Source organism: Mus caroli, unplaced genomic scaffold (assembly GCF_978045245.1).
Source record: "Mus caroli unplaced genomic scaffold, Mus_caroli_1 scaffold_9, whole genome shotgun sequence".
NCBI classification, from domain to species: domain Eukaryota; kingdom Metazoa; phylum Chordata; class Mammalia; order Rodentia; family Muridae; genus Mus; species Mus caroli.
Window position 1 is genome coordinate 86,506,724 of NW_028227264.1, and position 18,848 is coordinate 86,525,571.

At 42.8% G+C, this 18,848-nt stretch overlaps 1 protein-coding gene across 3 annotated transcripts in view; it reads left to right on the forward strand.

Moving 5' to 3' along the window:
- Window positions 1-3,117: 3,117 nt before the first annotated feature.
- The window catches only part of CUNH12orf42 (chromosome unknown C12orf42 homolog), a 156,950-nt gene continuing 141,219 nt past the window's right edge, over window positions 3,118-18,848 (forward strand). For all 3 annotated transcript variants that reach the window (XM_021174791.2, XM_021174795.2, XM_021174793.3), the window contains exons 1-2: window positions 3,118-3,235; window positions 12,856-12,949. In XM_021174791.2, coding sequence (XP_021030450.1) covers window positions 12,944-12,949 — 6 coding nt within the window. In that variant the 5' untranslated portion in view covers window positions 3,118-3,235; window positions 12,856-12,943. The remainder of the gene's footprint in view (window positions 3,236-12,855; window positions 12,950-18,848) is intronic.

The following is an 18,848-nucleotide window of genomic DNA, read 5'->3' on the forward strand; positions in this document are numbered from 1 at the left end:
GTGGCTACGATGCCATATGTGGGCATGCATCTATGGATTTGGCTGCATCAGGACCCAAGTGAGAAACTACTTGTCTAATTGTGTGTGAGGGGCATTTCCAGGGAGGATTGGCTGAGGGAGGAGATATGCCTCCCATAACCCCGCTGTGTTGACAGGATCTTCCAGCGGCAGCCTAGATGGAAAGAAGTCCAAGGAAAAATCAGAGCTTTGCTTACCGGCCTTCCATCCTTGCTAGTGAGTGTGTCTGTCCTGTAGTTGCTGCTGCTGCTTCTATCACCAGACTCCAGCTTCCTTGGCCTTCCAATCTGGACTGAAGATTGGTGACTTAAGTACCTGCAAGCCCTCAGGGCCACATTGGGACTGCTGAGGTATCCAGCTTTGTGAAATGAACTTTTGTTGGACTGCATGATCTCTATGGAATAACAAGTCAACTGAATAACTATCCCATATATATGTAATAGAATACATATCCCATATATATGTAATAGAATACATATGCATATATACATATATTATCAATTATGTTCCTCTAGAGAACACTGATTCTACATATTGAAATTATTGTGCATCCCAAAGAGAATTCTTGCTTCTCAGAATTCTCCTTTATGAGTCACAATTACAAGTAGTTTTGGCTAAGTAGAATTTTCTTTATTTCTTGAGGAGGTTTGTATACCTTCTCATGTGTACCTATTTTATCAAGGCCACAGATATTTTGATAGCTTACCTTTATCTTGCATATTAGTGACACTTTCGTGGCTCATTTTCTTGGGGAGTCACTGAAAATTACATTTTCCGGACTGTCATTGGCTACCCAGTGACAGCAAACTAAGAAAAGTTCATCAGACATTAATCTGATTCACGTGTTGTATTTAAAAATTAGAGGATAGAAATTGTACTTGCTGATAGACTTTAGTTGGATTTTAGAGAAGCCGAGCAAAGTTGATAACAAACTTCACAGCAAGGAATAGAAGCTCCGTTAGAAAAGAAGATGAAGAAAACCAAGAGAAAATTTGGGGTAAATAGTTCGACATAAAGAAATGATTTGGAAAGAGATAATTTTTTGCGTGCATGTATGCATGCATGCGTGTGCATGCGTGTGTGTGTGCATGTGTGTTTGTGATTGTCCAATATGTACATGGCAAAGCCACCAAGCAAGCAAATAGTGTAACAGCCTTTGTCTCTTCAACAGCTGCCAGACTATGTAATGAGTTCTTCCTAAGACATATAAGGCTTTTCCAGCTCAAAGATACTCAAAAGAGTTTGAGAGGTGACTGGGTATCAGCTTAGAGCTCTGGTATAGCTGCTGAATATATACTCTCCTTTGACCTTATTCTGTAGACCAATGCCCCATAATTGGCCGGTATGAGAATATTCTACCCAGTATGAGCTGTGAATAAGACTTCACGTCCCCCCTACCTCCAGTATTTTCCCTCTGTTTGAGGCTAGCTTTCAGGCAGGGCCTCCATTGTCTGGTTTCTTGGACATAGAAGTTGTGCCCCAAGGTGACCAGGTCTGCACTGTAGCTGGTAGCTAACCCTTGGAAAGCAGAGGTAAGAAGATGCCTGAGAATCTGAGGCTAGCCTGGGCTACAGTGTCCCAAGAAAACAGAAAGTGCAAAACAGAAGAGTGAGTGCTTGTATTGTGATCGTCTTTACCTCAAAATTTGCAACTCCAGGGTCCTGGTTTAGTTGGAATCTCACAACTACTTTGTAGCTGTATTGCTAGTCTAACACTGAAACATATTTCCCATGGTTGGCACCTGAAATGCCATTCATTTCAGTGAACAGCATTCTGGGTTGGAGCTGTGGCAGGTAGCCCTGTGCTGCCATTATTGTCTAGAGGCATCTTGACAATACTGTCATAGCTTTGATGTGGCTTATTCGCTTGCCTAAGTGCTTCTGGGAGCAACAGCTCAGAATCATCCAGAGTCCAACCTGGTCTTTTGACTTGTTTTGTTGTTGATCCACAGCCTAGGCTGACCTGGAACTTAGAGATCTTTCTGCCTCATCCTTGTAAAGCCTGGGATTAGAGTTGTGAGTCTTTATGCCTGCTTTTGGATTTGTTTTAAGAGTATTTTAAGTATTAGAAACAAAAACCACTTCTCTTCCCCTACAACACACATTTTGTTTGTGTTTTTGATTTTCAAGACAGGGTTTCTCTGTGTACCCCTGGCTATCTGGAACTCACTCTATAGACCAGGCCGGCCTTGAACTCAGAGATCTGCCTGCCTCTACCTTACAAGGAGTGCTGGGATTCCTGGCTTTAGAACTGTTTCTTTTTTTTTTTTAATTTATTAGACACTGCCTACAAACAAAATCTTAACTAGTTGCTGGCATTAGGTCCCCATGTGGGTAACCAGATAGGAAGACTCTGGTGAGTTCCAGGCTAGCTTAAGCTACACAATGCACTCAGTGCCACACTTGGTTAGTGAGTTTGAGGCCAGTATGTGTTAGCAAACGAATGAAACATTGTTTCAAAAATCCAACCATCGCTATCCAAATTCAAAACCCAAAGCAAAATCAAACCTAAACCTAGGCCTTGGCTTGGGTTGCAGTCCATGGAACCTTACACAGCATTCATAGGGTTTTTTTTTTCCCTGCCGAGCTGAATAAAATCCCCAGGCAAATGTGAACAGCCTTTGTGGGCACAGCTAAATCCTTGCCTGGTTGGAATAGAATTACTTGAAAGTTTCTGAACTTTCAAGAAATTTGAGACTATGGCTCAAAGACGAGGGAAAAGGGCACTCTTCCCATCTATGGCATAGCTATGCCCCCTGCTGTTGGCTGCAGCACCGTTCTCCTTTTACTTGGGATTCAAGGGAGAGGCCTGGGGACTTCAGTAAAAAATAAAATCCCTCCATAACCCCTAGAACTACCTCCTTTGTGAAAAACCAACTTGTTAACAAAAGATAATCAAGTAACGCTCATCTTTTTAAGCTGAAGGCTTGTCCAGGGCTTGGGGCTGGGTGGTAGAGCAGATTCGGAGAAGAGATGTATGTGGTCACTGTCTTTGACTTTGGTTACAGGGCGGGGCAGGGTCCACTTGCGATGCTGGTCCCATTGTGGTTGCCGGGAGACTGAGGGGCTCTCGGAACGGTGCCCGGAGGTGTCCATAAGGGTTGGGCAGTGTGGGGCCAACTCGTTTGGAAGGCAGCGGCGGGCACAGGATAGGGCTTCTGCAGCTGCAGGTAGACAGGCAGAAGACAAGTCGTGGGTCTTGTCTTGTCACAGAGGAGGTAGGTTGCTTTGAAGAGAATCCCGAGCTTTTGGCTTCTATAGACTCCAGCCACCTCTGGTAGGGGTGGCTCTCGGGAGGGGCCGTGGGGCTGCGAGCAGCAGAGCCTGATCGCTCCTGGTGGTCGTCACCCCGCCCCCCTCCATCCGGCTTGACCAGTCTCAGAGTGGAGGAGGACAGAACTGTGCCCAGCCCCCGCCCCTACAGCCAGTACCCACACCAAGACGCACACGCTCCTTAATCTCCCCGCCCTCGGTTGCCCGGGCGACAGCCCAGACGAGCAGGTGATGCATTGACAGCGAGCAGATGGTCCCCCGTGGAGGCGAGCGCGGCCCACAAAGCGTCCAGCGCCGCGATCCCACTGCGCCGCCCCCGCCCCGTGGCCCGCGCTGCCCGCATGCTAATAGGGGTCGGGGGAGGGGCCTGGGGAGGGGCCGTGCGCCCTGGGCACGCCCCTTTGCTCTTTGCAGTGACTTCACCTCATTCCCCCCGCCCCACCCCCCCATGCCCTCTCCAAATCCTCCCTGCTTCTGAAGGGTTCTCCCACCTCACACCCAGCACGCTTCATCTCTCCGAACTCTCCCCGAGTGGATCAAGGCTGACACCCTCCCTCTTTTGCCTTGCTCCTGTTCAGTAGTAGCAGGCCCTACCTTTGCTCCCTACTGGCATTTCATGGTTGATCTGGGAAGACTAGAGGAATGGGTTTACCACAGCCCAGCATTGATCCCTGCTTCTAGAACTGACATTGGAATGGTAAAATGTGTAAAGACACCCTCCCCGGACCCGCCCCCATGCCCACCCCCCTCCACCCGCTATCATCAATGCTTCAGGGCCTTTCAGGCTGCTGCTTCTTCGGACTTTCCTTTCTGGAAGGGCAAAAATAAATCACTCTCTGGCGACTACTGTGCTGCCCCTCCTGGGAAGCCCTCCCATTCACCCACCCTCCTCCCATTCATTGGACACACACACCCCCCTCTGTACCCTATTCACCGCTGTGTGGCAAATTGAGACTATCTTATAGTAAGGCCATGAAAACTGCTAGAGAGTATTCACAATTTTAATACTAACTTCATAGCTGTCACATAAATTCATTGCCAGGTCTACTCTATAATGGCCACGAAATAACTAAGAAAAGGGAGGGGGAGTCCGATGACAGTACCACGGCATCTTTCTTTGATTTGCAGGTGCTTACCCCCCTCCTTTAAACCATTACTACAGTAACTGTAGATAGCTTTCTTTTTCTTTTTTTTTTTAAACTGTCACACGGAGTGCTTTAAAAAAGCCATCCTTCTCCTTTTTATTTTACAGTAGATAAAAAATGCCAAATGCCAATAAAAGCTTTAAAAAAAAAAGCAACAGAAAAAGAAAGAGAAAGAGAGACTAGTGAATAAAGTTGGGACAATATGGGTCACAGAGCTGTCGAAACTAATGTCATAGTGCGGCTGTTGGGCAGGCGTACAGAAAACTTCTTGTTTCTTGATTTTTATGGAGATTTGGTGTGTGGCATGAAGCGCTCTCTGAACAGGTTTAGAACAAGTGGGAAAGAAAAAAAAACTCTTAATAAACTCCCCTCTGATGGTCTTTCTGCCCACAAACACCTGTGATTTACAAAGAGGCATTTTGGAGGACAAAGAGAGGCCAAGAGGGCCAGGCCATTGTTAGAAAACGATGCTTCATGTAGCCAAGGCTGTATGAGAGAGTTGTTTTATTTTAAAACACGTCTTAGATCCTTGCTATACACACTTACAACCAGAAAAAAAAAGCGATTCTTCTGAGGGCTCTTAATGACTTTTTCAAATGCTTTTTACTCAATTTGAGCCAGTGTTTTTGCCACATTCTTAAACCAGTGGACTTCACTAGAATTCAAACATAGTCAATTTATACAAACCTCCTAGATAGGAGAATTAATAATAATTACTTAATATTTAGAAAAAAGAGATTAGGATGTTCATTCACTTAAAGGACATATACCATTTGCATTTATTTGAAAAATTGTGAGATTGTGTTTCTTTCTCTTGGAATGCTATGTTTATCTTTTTTATGTTTATCTTTATCTTCTTTGTTTTCTTTCTTTCTTTTCCTTTTCTTTTCTTTTCTCCTTTCTTTCTTTCTTTCTTTCTTTCTTTCTTTCTTTCTTTCTTTCTTTCTTTCTTTTTCTTTTTTTTCCTATTTTTGAGACAAGGTTACTCTATGTAGCCCCAGTTGTCCTGGAACTTGTCATATAGAACAGGCTGGTCTTGAACTCGCAGAGATGTCTCTGCCTCTGCCTCTGCCTCTGCCTCTGCCTCTGCCTCTGCCTCTGCCTCTGCCTCTGCCTCTGCCTCTGCCTCTGCCTCTGCCTCTGCCTCTGCCTCTGCCTCTGCCTCTGCCTCTGCCTCTGCCTCTGCCTCTGCCTCTGCCTCTGCCTCTGCCTCTGCCTCTGCCTCTGCCTCTTCTTCCTGAGTGATGGAATTAAATGTGTGCACCACCACACAAGACTGCTTATCGTCCCTTAATTTTATGACTTAAGTCATATTGTTTGAAGATTTTTCTTTTCTTTGTTTTCCATTTTGGCGTTTCCTTTGGCTTTTGTCATTCCCTTCCCAATGTGTTAGAAAGGTGGGCTAGCATATAAAACCACGAAACAATAGCATGGTTTTAAGTTGGGTGAGCTTCTCTTTGCTTAGGATAAAACTAGAGGAGGCCAGAGTCAACTGTGACCTGAAGCCGGTGAAGAAGCAGGGGAACCAAGAAATCAGCCATGTGTTTGTGACCAGCAGAGGAGCTACAAGAGCCTCAAGTCATTGTCAGTAGGTTGGGGTTGTGTGAACTGGGAAGGATACTGTGAGATGACCAGAGAGAGCACGCCTAGGCTTGGACCAGGAAAGCCTCTTGTGGGGCATTGCAAAGGAAGGGCTTTTATTCTAAAGAAGTGGAGAGCAGCTAGAGCTGCTAAGGAGTTGGTTGTTTTTGTTTGTTTGTTTGTTTTGTTTGGTTTGGTTTTTATGATTGGGCTTACCTTTTTAAGACAATCGCTACTGCTATGTGGAGTATTTTCGTAGTTTGCTTTGTGATACCCCAACAGAATACCACCAATACTAATGAATGGAAACTTGTTTTGGATGTAGTTCTGATGGCTTGTTTCAAGGGCCTTATGCTCTTGGCACTGTGCTCTTATATCATGCAATATACATGGGCAAGAGTCTGCTAAAATATGTGTGTGTGTGTGTGTGTGTGTGTGTGTGTGTGTGAGAGAGAGAGAGAGAGAGAGAGAGAGAGAGAGAGAGAGAGAGAGAGAGAGAGAGAGAGAACTCACAGTCTGAAGCTCTTTTATAATGGGCACTGGCCAATTCATGAGATCAGAGTAGAGACCTTACGGATTGACGGGCAAGATTAGACATGCAATGGCTGGTTAGAGAGCTGTGGGGAGGCCATTTCATCATTCAGACAAGGTATATATGGTGTCTTAGATTAAATTGTGTTAATGGAAATGAAGGGAACGGGTGGCCTTCGGATCTGTTTTAGAGAAAAGTAATGAGATCTGTGGAATGAATAATTGTGGTTGGGACAGGAAGCAGCAAGGGTGAGCTCAGCTCCACATGTGGTGTATGGAGAAGGCAGGTGTGAACCAGCATGCGACCTGCAAATCAAGACCTCTCTTCCAATGTGTTCATTTTGAGCTATTGTTGAAGGGCTAAATGGCTGGGTGTAGGGTCAAACAGCTGACTTCTCTGGCGTGGGGGCAGTCATTGTGTAGCTTTCTGGAGACCTGCGATTTGACATGACATAAGGAGATTAGCTAGGCCAGTAAGATTGCCAACTTTTGCACAGGAACCAGAAATGTGATTTGAGCTTAGATCAATCCAGAGAAAGGCTTGGAAGCTAGGAACCATCCTGGAAAAGAAAGCAGTAAGGGTTATAACGAATGGATGGAGGGAATGAGTAGGAGCGTATGAAGTAGTACAGAGAAGAAACATTGTGTGAGGTCATAGAGGCCGACAGGGAGAAGCAAAGAGAAGCTGTGCCATGGGTCTAGAGGTATTTGGGGCATACAGCTGTAATGACATGCAGCTAGGGTAGTTATAGTTGTCTTCCACCGTGCAGCATTTTGGAAATCAGGAAACAATGTACAAATGACTGGCAAGTCCATTTAAGAACACACACACACACACACACACACACACACACACATACACACACACAAACACAAACATACACAAATACACACAAAAACATACCAACACACACATACATGCATACATAGACACACACAAATACACACACAGACACACATATACACACATACACACAAACACACAGACACAGAGACACACACACACAAACACACATACAAACTCACAGACATATACAAACCTACACACAAACACACACAGACACATATACAAACACACACACAAACACAGACACATATACACACACAGACACATACAAACTTACACATGAACACACACATAAAACTGAAACTGGGGAGGAGTCATTTAGAATTCAGGAGATAAATTCTATCTCATCCTCTCTTTCTCTCTCTCTGTTCTCTCTCTGCTTTATGCAGACCAGATGTCTTAGGTAGGCGTTCTACTGCTTGAAGAGACACCATAACCACGGCAAGGAAAAATATTTAGGGCTGAACCCATTTAATTGGGTTCAGAGATTTAGTCCATTACTGTCATGGTGGGGAGCATGGCAGTGTGCACGCAGACATGGTGCTTAAAGAGCTGAGAGTTCTGCTCTGGACCGGCAGGCAACAGGAAGAGAGGGTGGCACTGGGCCTGGCTTTAACTTCTGAAAGTAAAGGTCCACCCCAGTAGCACGCTTTGTACAACAAAACCATACCCCCTAATAGTGCCTGCCACTTCTTATGAGCTTGTGGGGGGCATTTTCTTTCAAACCACCACTACAGGCTAACTTTGAAATTATAGTTTTCCTGCCCCAGTCTCCTGAGTGCAGGAATTATAAGAGTATGCTATCACACCCAGCTAAATCTTCCCTTCTCTTCAGAGTCCTGGATCGTAGACCGAAGGAGCATTTTGATTATTTCATATCAGCTTATCATATTGATGTATGCAAAGGGACTTAGAAAAGATGAATTGATGAATGAGGTTTCTGTTTGAAGCCAGAATGGTTTTCCTAGTATTGGTGATTAAAACTGATGGTGATCACTTACAGGCACAGGACCTACATTAGATAGGAGAATCTGGCAGGGCTAGCTACTACATCCACAAAGTCTGGTTGCCATGGAGAAGCAAGAGCTCTAGGTATGAACATCTGGGCCCAGGGAAGGATACAGGACAAGAACGAAGGCTGAGACAAAGACCTTTACTCCATTTTACTTTCTTTTAAGATACGACTATTTATTTTTATTTTCTGTGTATGGATGTTTTGCCTGCATGCATGTACATCACATGAACGTAGCACCTGCTGAAGCCAGAAAGGGCATTGGATCCCCTGGAACAAGCAGCCAGTGCTCTTAACTACTGAACCATTTCTCTGGTCTTCTTACAATTTTTTTAAAGGTCCCCATAAATTTATCCTAATAGATGTAGGTTTTCTTCAGTATCACCAATTATCTGTTGAAAGGAGGAATTGTATTTTTTGAAGACTTATTTAGTTTTATAATATGGTTTATGGGTATTTTTTTTCTGCATGTATGCTTGTGGCTCTCGTGTGCAGTGCTCATGGAGGCAGAAGACAGTGTCAGATCCCCTGGAACTGGAGTTAGAGAAGGTTGTTAGTGGCCATGTGGGTACAGGGATTTGAACCTGGGTTCTCTAGAAGATCGGCTGTGTGATTAGCTGTTGAACCATCTCTACAGCCCAGGTATTTGTTTCAGTATGACCTCTGCAGAGCACAGTTGAAGCCGTGGTACCTGTAATCCCAAGGAAACAGAATACAGGAACTAATTTTCTCTTGCTTTAGAATGTAAAAGAGCTTTCAATTTAAAGAGATTGCTATGTAGAAATTCATGATAATACAATCAATTACGAAATGAAATAGCTGATGAGACTTTCCCAGTTCGTATGGTATTTTCACTTGGAAAAGAATAACAAAACAAAGCCAACAAGCTATTTTACTCATAAATATGCATGTTACTGTCTTGAAAACATCTTGAATATATTAAATTCATGAGTGTACATATTAGGTGGATCCTATTTAATGGTAGTTTAGCATTAAGCACTTTAGAAATATATCACAAGAGTAGGATAAACATATTCATCCACAACACCTGTTAAATTCCAAACAAAAGGTATGTCCTAGTTAATTCTTGTTAACCTGACATAGGTTATCATTGTCTGAGAAGGGGGACCACAATCTTATGAAGAAAATACCTCCATAAGATTGGCCTGTAGGGACATTTTCTTAACTTAATGATTAATGTGGGAGAGCTCAGCCCACTGTGGCCATGCCATTCCTGGGAATGTGGTTCTGGGCTGTGTAGGGAAGCAGACTGAGCAAGCCACAGGGAGAAAGTCAGTAAGCAATGCTCCTCAGTGACCCTTGCTTCAGTTCCTGCCTCCAGGTTCCAGCCTTGAGCTCCTGCCCTGACGTCCTTCCCTGATGGAGTATGACTGGATCACTGCAAGGGCACACAAGCCCTTTCCTTTCCAAGTTGGTTTTGGCCAGTCTACAGCTATAGATACCCCAACTAAGACACAAATGTCCAATAGTTATTCTTTATAAAAACTTAAAATACCCTAAAATGTATTCTTTGGCACTTCTATACGTGCATATAAACATGTTTTAGTATTCTTACTCCACTCGCCTCTCTTACCCATTGAGATAATAAAGTGTCCATTTTACTGAGGGTCACTGTCATACTTAACAACAAAAGCTAAGGGACTCAAACTAGACTCACACAATAAGACAATGTCACCACTGTCTGGGACTCTTCTAGATGTTATAAGCAATTTATACATAAAGAGTCATGGACAGAAATAATAGATGGAGCCAGTTGAAATGAACAAGGTTACTAGTTGCAAATAATATGTCTGACTAGTAAAATCTGGGGAAAACACACAAAATGAGACACAGAAATGATAAAGATCAAGAATTTTTTTTAAAATATTTCCAGGAAAATGAAACAGAAACAGAGCCTGAGATGAATAGAATTTAAAAATAGAATTTAAAAACATGTCTTTGGAATTTTGTGTCTTTCTTTCTCTCAATTCAAAAGCAGAAAGACTGGATCTTTTGTTCTCTGAGGAGAAAATGGATAGCTGTAGGATGTCTCCTTCTGTCCTTGTAATTAATGCTTTAGGTTAGCAAACAAAGTAGAGGGTTTCACGAGCAAGGAGCTTTCCAGCCAGGTACCTGTGGAGCTCACCTTTAATCCAGCACTCAGGAGGCAGAGGCAGAGGCAGTTGCATCTTCAAGTTCAAGGCCAGCCTGGTTTCCATAGTGAGTCGTAGTCCAGGCAATATTATATAGCAAGATCTTGTCTCCAAGTTAAAGCAACACCTCCAGAAAGGTCCAACACCAACAATGAAAATAAGTTGTTTAATAAACAGTTGTTCAAGTCTATAAGACAAGTATTTCAGTTATATATAAACACCTATCAGTGGTTTAGGAAAGTTAATATCCTAAATCCTTTTGTGGGACTAGCATAACCTTGATAAAAACATAAAGATCACAAGGTGGGGGTGGGGGTAGGATGAATTTCACTCATGGTCACTGACAAAAATTACTATGAGAGTAACACAGTCCAGCGCTGACAAATGAACACACGTGGCCAGGAAAGCTCGACTGGCTCAGTGTCATAAACTTTAGTAGCACAACGCCATGTTAACAGATAAATGTCATAAACTTTATTAGCACAATACCACATTAACAGGTAAAAAATGCAAATGTGATCATCTTAAAACGCTGAACAGACTCACCATCTGCTCCTGGTTTAAAATAAAAAACAAGGCTCTTACAAACTGTGATTAGAAGGGAGTCTGTTCAAATTTATAAAGATGTCTCCAAAAAGAAAAAAAAAAGATAGCACATATTGTACCTGAGCATGAGAATACATCAATTCTTTTAAATATCAGAAATAACAAAGAATATCCAACATGTGGGCAGACTGAATGTTTGTGAGTTCCATTCCTTGTGTGGGAGAATTGACCTCTCAGTATCTCCCCCTCTGATTTCCTGTACCTTATTCTTTTCCTTCCTACATATTCAACCCTTTGTAACCAGTTATGTATGTGTATGTGTGTGTGTGTATATATATATATACATATATATATATATACATATATATATATATATATATGGTTTTCAAAGACAAGGTTCCTCTGTGTTACAGCTCTGGCTGTTTTGGAACTGGCTCTGAGAACCAGTCTGTCCTTGAACTTAAGAGATCTGCTGGCCTCTGACTGAGATTAAAGGCATGCACCACCAATGCCTGTCTTCTAAGATATTTTAATTGAATGTTTCCCCAATATAATTACCTTTTCCTGTCTACTTAGAGCACTTTGACAATCTAGAGTCTTCTAGAAGCCACAGCGAGGGACACACAAATATGGATTTACTATATTTACCTCATAATAAATCTGTTTTGGAGGAATACAGTCATGCATACCACCATAGCTCTTCACATAATTGGAGATGCAAGCTAGTGCAGTTTGCTGAAGAACTTTAAAGGCAAGAAAACTTTAAAGGAAGAAGAAAGAATAGCTGTCTATATTAGCAAGATGGACAGCTGCTCACATTAAAGATCGACAGTAAGCCGGTCGTGGTGGCGCACACCTTTAATCCCAGCGCTCGGGAGGCAGAGGCAGGTGGATTTCTGAGTTCAAGGCCAGCCTGGTCTACAGAGTGAGTTCCAGGACAACCAGGGCTACACAGAGAAACCCTGTCTCAAAAAAACCAAAAAAAAAAAAAATCGCCAGTAATCCTCAGACACATATTTAAGCATTACTATGAGCACTGGCTAGCTTGCATTTAAGATTATGGTGACATAAAGAACAGCTTTCTCCCCAAAGGGGTAAGAACATTTTATCTGGAGCCAAAAGAGGGTGACCATGGTCTGGGGACACAGCTGTAGGTTACTTCAAATTTCATGTTTAAATGAGGCACCAGTTTCGTGAGTCTTTTATGGTAACAGAAAAAAGAATGTCATAAATTGAGGTAAGAAACCTTCCAAGCATTGGTCAAAATATCAAAGCGGGAAAATTTCTGCTATAGGCCTCACACTGTCTGAAGATACTCTCAGTCCTTGGGTTGATAGACCCTCTAAGTCTATAAACTTTCCTAACCGTCACATGGTAGGTAGGCCACAAACAGAAATTTTTGCTCACAGTTGCATTTCTATACCCTGGAAATGATTTGGAAAAATACACACTCTTGTAATTCCACACTCATGTCTTGGGGATTCTCTGAGTTTGAGGCCCAACATAATCACACCCTTTGTTAAAGGAAAAAAAAAAGCTTTCAGTGCAAAAATAAAACAAAATCCACAAACTAATAGAGACCCAAGCCGTCCCTAGACCCTCACCCGGCAAATAGTCTTACATTTTGCAAAAGTATAAAGTATTCTCAGAATTCATCGTCAAGAAGTAACATGTTTTCGATCGAATGACGGAGTGCCTTAATTGATCATTCCATCTCTATACCCGGTCCTTTCTCCATCTGTTGTTACAGGAGACTAAAAGCACAGATAAATGCATAAAGTGACTCGTGTGGAGGAATGGGAGAAGCCTTCTAAATAATTAGACTCTTGAAAAACAGGATGCAGGTAATGTGTGAAAGAAACTTTTTACTTTTTTTTTTTTTTTTTTGAATCAGCGGGTTTGCTCCAGGTCAGCCATTCATTTTTATTCTTGAATTAGTGATTCTGCTCTCACAGTGTGAAACATCCTGCTAGTTTCTATTCATTAGGCTGCAATGATGTGTGAAGTATGCAAATGAGAGCAAATTGTGTATGCCTTTAGAAAATACTTTTTTTTTTTTTTGGCCACTCCAGCCCTGTAGGTCAGACATCCAACACGTCTTTTGGATTAAAAAAATTTGGCATAACACTGTACTGGTCATTCCCGGAGGACCGTCCATTTCTTCATCTTTTCCAGCTTCTTGACCCTGCCTGAGCTTGGCTCCTGCAGCTTTTCCTCTTCCTCAAAGCTAGCATCCATAGATTGACTCCCTCTTGAGTGGCCTTGCTCTGGTGTCTTCTGCTTCACCCTTCAACAGTTAGGATAATCCCACCTTACAGTTGCAAAGTTCCTTTGGGCAGGTAAGGTATCGTGTACAGACCGGGGGTGGTAGTACCTAGAAGGATGCTAGGGACTAAAGTGAACTTCCTAGCTTATCTTCCCGCTTCCTCAGCTTGTTCTGGTCTGGCTCTGGCCATCTTGCCACACCGGAGCCTTGTGCTCACTGTTCCTCCTTGGTGAGGAATGGCTTTCCCTCTTCCACAGTTCATATCTCTGCTCAGAGGATCTTCAATGAGCCATGCGTCTACTATTCACTCTGTGCCCTCTCACTTCACACTATCATTTTTCTCCAAGGAGCTTCTTCCCTCTTCTGTCTGGGTCTCCTGCTGGAGGTGAAGAGTGGGCCAGTTTTGCTTCCATGTGCCACCCAGAACCTAGTCAAATACTTAACAAGTAGCACGAATGGATCATTGTCATTATGCCCCTTAACATGGTGTGTTCTTCAGTAAGCTGGAGCACAACAAAGTATTTTATAAAGATGAGCTACCACTCTGTACTAGAAAAGAAAGTGCATGTCAGAGAATCCTGTGTGTGCAAAATATCACACTTCCTTTTTTGCTCTTTAGAAACTGGGGTACATGTTCATGCTATAACCGGTAGCTTCTCAGAATCAGCTCAAATGCATGAGGGAGATTTCTCTTACTGTTTAGATTACTCTTGCTGTTTAGGAGATATGAGCTGATCTGGTATAAAATGTTTGTGATGAGATGGCTCAGTGGTTTAGAGCATTGACTGCTCTTCCAGAGAGCCTGGGTTCAATTCCCAGCTCACCACTGTCTGTAACTCCAGTTCCAGGAATTCTGATACCTTCACATAGATACATATGCAGGTGAAATGCCAATGCACATAAAATAAAAAAATAAATTAAAGAAGCCTGTCTTTTAAAGAGAGATATCAGCTTGGTTGTTGAAAGCCACATTTCAACTGACCCAAGACAAGAGTGTCCCATCCTGTCTGGGTTTGTAATAGTTATCTGCCTGCTTATACAAGCCAAAACTTGCTGGAAGATCGAGTTTTATGTGGAATTATTTTATAGTAAAGACTAAGATGTCCATTTTAACTTGTAATTTTTACTATGTGCCCTGTGTATCCCTTCTTAGATTAGTCTACTGAGACTCACTAATCTCTCTCTCTCTCTTTGTCTCTCTCTGTCTCTCTCTTTGTCTCTCTCTGTCTCTCTGTCTCTGTCTTTGTCTCTCTCTCTGTCTGTCTCTCTCTCTCTTCTCTCTCTCTCTCTCTCAATATATGTTATCATATTGCCTTATTAGTCAGATTTAAGCTGACACTAGTTAGTGATGGACTCATCTGCACTATTTTATGTCCTTCTATAAATAGCCCCATTACTTGATATTTTTGAGAACAAAGATTGGTAATGACAAAAGTGCCCCATCATTTGTGCTGCCACTTACAGAATACTTACTGTGTGTCAGCTTCTAAATCCTTCATACATATGTACATAATTACATATGCACCCACATACACATACATACATATGCATAGAAATATACACATATGTGCATATATAGATGTACATATATACATACACTTACACATATGCTGTTTTATCTTTTTACCCCACGAAGTCATGGAACAGTTCTTGTTTTGTTTAACCAGCCCAAGAATATTCCTGTCACCCAAAGCACATTTTACAAAACTCTCTTTGCTTCCTCTAGTTCTGAGGATATAGTTCAGTTAAGGTCCCCTAGTATCTTGACTGTCAAGATGATCATATGACCTAGACATAGCTGAGCAGACAAATCTCAGAGAAGTTATTTGCATCTCAGGATTCAAACAACCACTAAATAGCCACACAGGGGGAACTTACTTAGGACCTACCCAGCCTGACTTCAACCATGTCTCTGTCAATGTTCTCTGCTGTGTCCTGACATCCCATAGTGATGATCAGTCAACCACTCCCATTCAGACCTGTTCTTGAAACCACAGCAGGAGAACACACACACTGCAGTTTTCATCAGGGCCTGGCTTAGTTAGACATTTGTTGTTTTCACTTGATTAATTTTTGGTTCTATGGCCAGTGCTAGTGGGTAAAGCAGGTTCCATTTTTTGTTTGTTTGTTTGTTTGTTTGTTTGCTTTTGCCAACTCCAGTGGAATAGAGGAGGCTCTTTGGAACTTTGTGTTGAGAAGGCATTAGCTACGTTCCATACTGCTGTGACCAAATGCTTGAAAAGAAGCAGCTAACAGGGGGAGGGCTTTGTCTGGGATTACAGTTTGAGAAGATGCATCCAAGATGACAGAGACTGTGTGATAGTCAGAGTGGGAGGCAAGTTGGTCACCGTGCATTTGCTAGGTCACATTGTTAGGAAGCAAAGACTGGACAGGAAGTCATATCGACTTCTGTGCCTAGTCGTCCACTCCAGGAAGGCTTCATCTCCTAAAGGTTGTGAAGCCTCCGGAAACAGTGCCACCAGCTGGGAATCAAGAGCTCTGACATGTGAGTCCCTGGGGGACATTTCATATTCAAACCATAGCTGAAGCCTTCTCTGGGCTAGCAGGAAAGGGAAGTAAGGAAACAAGTTATTAAATGTATTAAACAATATTGGACTACATTTGGATTACATTTTGGAGAAATGAAATTCCATGTTTTTAATTTCTGGAGCATGCTGAATGAAGAACTTTCTAACTTATTCGGCTCAAAGAGTATTTCTGTTGTGAGCTCATCTGTGGGTGTTAAACTGAACTCAATAGCTTGTTCAGTTCAGGGCAAAGGCATCTTCTAACAACCCGCTTCTTTTACAACACGCCCAGACAGTGTTACTCTGTGACGATAGGGACAGTGACATGATCTGCATTTAGATTCTGGAACTGAATAGTTTGTGGGGATCACACTTTTTGGCAAGAGGGGTGCTAAATCAGAGTCACTCTGAAAAAAAATTGTCATATGCCCGCATTGTTGAACCTTCTGAGCAATTGCATTTAGGCCTCACATTTTGTTGGTTGGGGGGGCGGTGTCCCATTTTCTTCATCTCTGACCCAAGTTACTTAGCAATGGCCAGCTTAACTATGTGCCCACCATATTGTTTCGCATGTTTGATCAGAACATTGACAGATTAATAGGAAGGGTAAATAGCAACAACTGCAGGGGCCCAGTGTGGGGCAGCAGGATTGACTGCTCTAGACTTCGTTGTGTTTGCTCAGAGGAAGCTGAAGCAAAAGCCTGCTGGGATGAGGTGAACCGGGTCATGAGCATTTGTTTCTCATCTCTATAGACAACAATTGTCTTCTCAATGGAAGATAGCTTTTTCTGAGTCGACATGATTGTCCTGGCAAGGAGGAGACATTTGCCATTGCAGGGTGCTGGCTAAATCTCATACAAATGGGAAGGCCACATGAAAACTTCAAACGGACTGAATTCCTCAGGGGATCCTTTTCACTTGTGTTGAAGGAGAGAAAATTTATCTTGAAGGTCTCTAAACCTTCACCTATGTTTTGCCTACTACTGAATGTTTAGCATTTCATGAAGTTTTAGAATGATCCAGCCACCTTCCCTCCTCCTGAGCCACGAAGGTAGAGCCTTGGGCATCTAAGGGCATCTTCTGTTGACATTGCAAGCCTTGTCTTAGGGTAAATCTGTTTTATTCAGATTTGTTCTCTGGATTTATGGAGATGAGTTATATTAGGAACAAAGAAGTGGTGGCTTCAATTAAAGCTAAAAATGTATTTCTGGTTGATAGGTTCTCTGAGCATCGGTGATTTCAAATCCCAACGCTAACCCAGTTCTTTATGGTACACTTTATTTCCAGTAAAAGTGTCTGAAAGCTTCCACAGAGACTTTGCTTGGTCATTATTGGTTTGTCTGTCCCTGCCCCATTGTGTATGTGTGCACACACGTTTGTGTGCATTGATAAATAAATCTTGCTTTAAATCTAGCAGACACTTGAGTTAGCAGGCAGGAAGGGAACGGGGTGGCATTTGCAGCATCTCCTTTTGGTGGTTGTGACTCTGCTTTGTGGTGTCTGAACAGATGCTGCTTTCTGACCCATGTCTTACACTTGCTCCCTCTGTGACTCATTCTTTTCTTCCTTTCCTCTTCTTAGCACTCGAGGATCAGGAGCAACAAGGAAGCACTGTTTGTAGTGGTGTCAGAAAAATTTTCAGCTCTCATAAGCTTCTCAAACTGAAAAAAGAAAAAGCATTGAGAATTGTCTGTTTATTCATTTGTCCAGGAGCATCCTATCCACCAGGTTAGAGTGTGAGTCAGTTATCCAGCAAAAGTGTCCACATTGGCTTTCTGCTGCCCTGTAGTGTCTGGACTGAGGTCAATGGAGACTCCCTCCCTCCTTCCTGGCACCTGAGTTGGCTTGCTTCATTTGAAACCTTCACCCAGCCTTTCTACCCACAGCCTTTTTATGTGCTGTAGACTTCTTCACAGTTTGTTGGTCTCAAGGCACAGGACTCTCTCAGGTGGTGGCTGATGACTCTGAGAAGAATTCTTCCCAGCAAGGAGCCAGGAAGGAGCAAGCTTCATTGTCTGTAATCACTTAGGGTGGAGTTATTGCATGTCATGTTAAAATTCTATTGCGTATGGCAACCAGAAGCCCACCCAGGTACAAGGGAAGGGGGCAAAGATGGCTCCTTTCCTTATGAAGAGTTCGGGGCCTTGTACAATCACAGTAGGGTTTTGAGAGAGAAGAGACTTGAATGTGCTGGGTGACATTGCAGAAAGTGCTTGAGTATGGCCCGCCTCCGATAGTCCCTCAACTTCAGCAAGATGCAGACAGAGACCCCTCAGAAGTCTCCTGTCTTTGATCTCAGGTAGTCTCTTAATACAGCTTCCGATCAAACCCAGTGCTGCTTTGCTGTAGTTCATCCTGAAACAAACTTATATTTCATGTTTCTTCCCTTCTAAAAGGTAAGATCAAAGAACTGCTTTGTGGTAGAAGTTCCTGCCAGGAGACGCTCGAAGACTTTGAAAAGCCAGTGGAGAACACATGTTACCAAATGCCTTTTCTACTTTTCTGTATGTCCCCATTTTTAAAGCAGGGTTTAATCCTACTGAAAACCTCTAGGAACCCTGAAGTGGATAAGAAATAAAAGACTTTGGTTTTAGTCCTCAGCTCATCATTGAAGAGAGAGGCCTAGGTAGATAATTTCAGATAATTTCGCTTTTGGCCTATTACATTCTCTCTGAGGGCACTTAAGTTTTCCAATGGCCCATTTTTATGGCTTTGCACATGGGCCAAATCTATGCACAAACTGAGCAATCCATAGTGTATTTCATAATCATAAGCCCAAACAAGTGACTTTAGATATGTAGTGGTGCCTGCTAAATTATCACCAACTAAACTTTTTACGTGGGTGGAAGTGTGTAATAAATACGAGCGTTCCTGTGCTGCTGCTGAGCGTTCTGGCTGGTTGCTGGGCTCTTCTGGGGAGCCGTTTGACTTGACCTTGTGCATTAGATA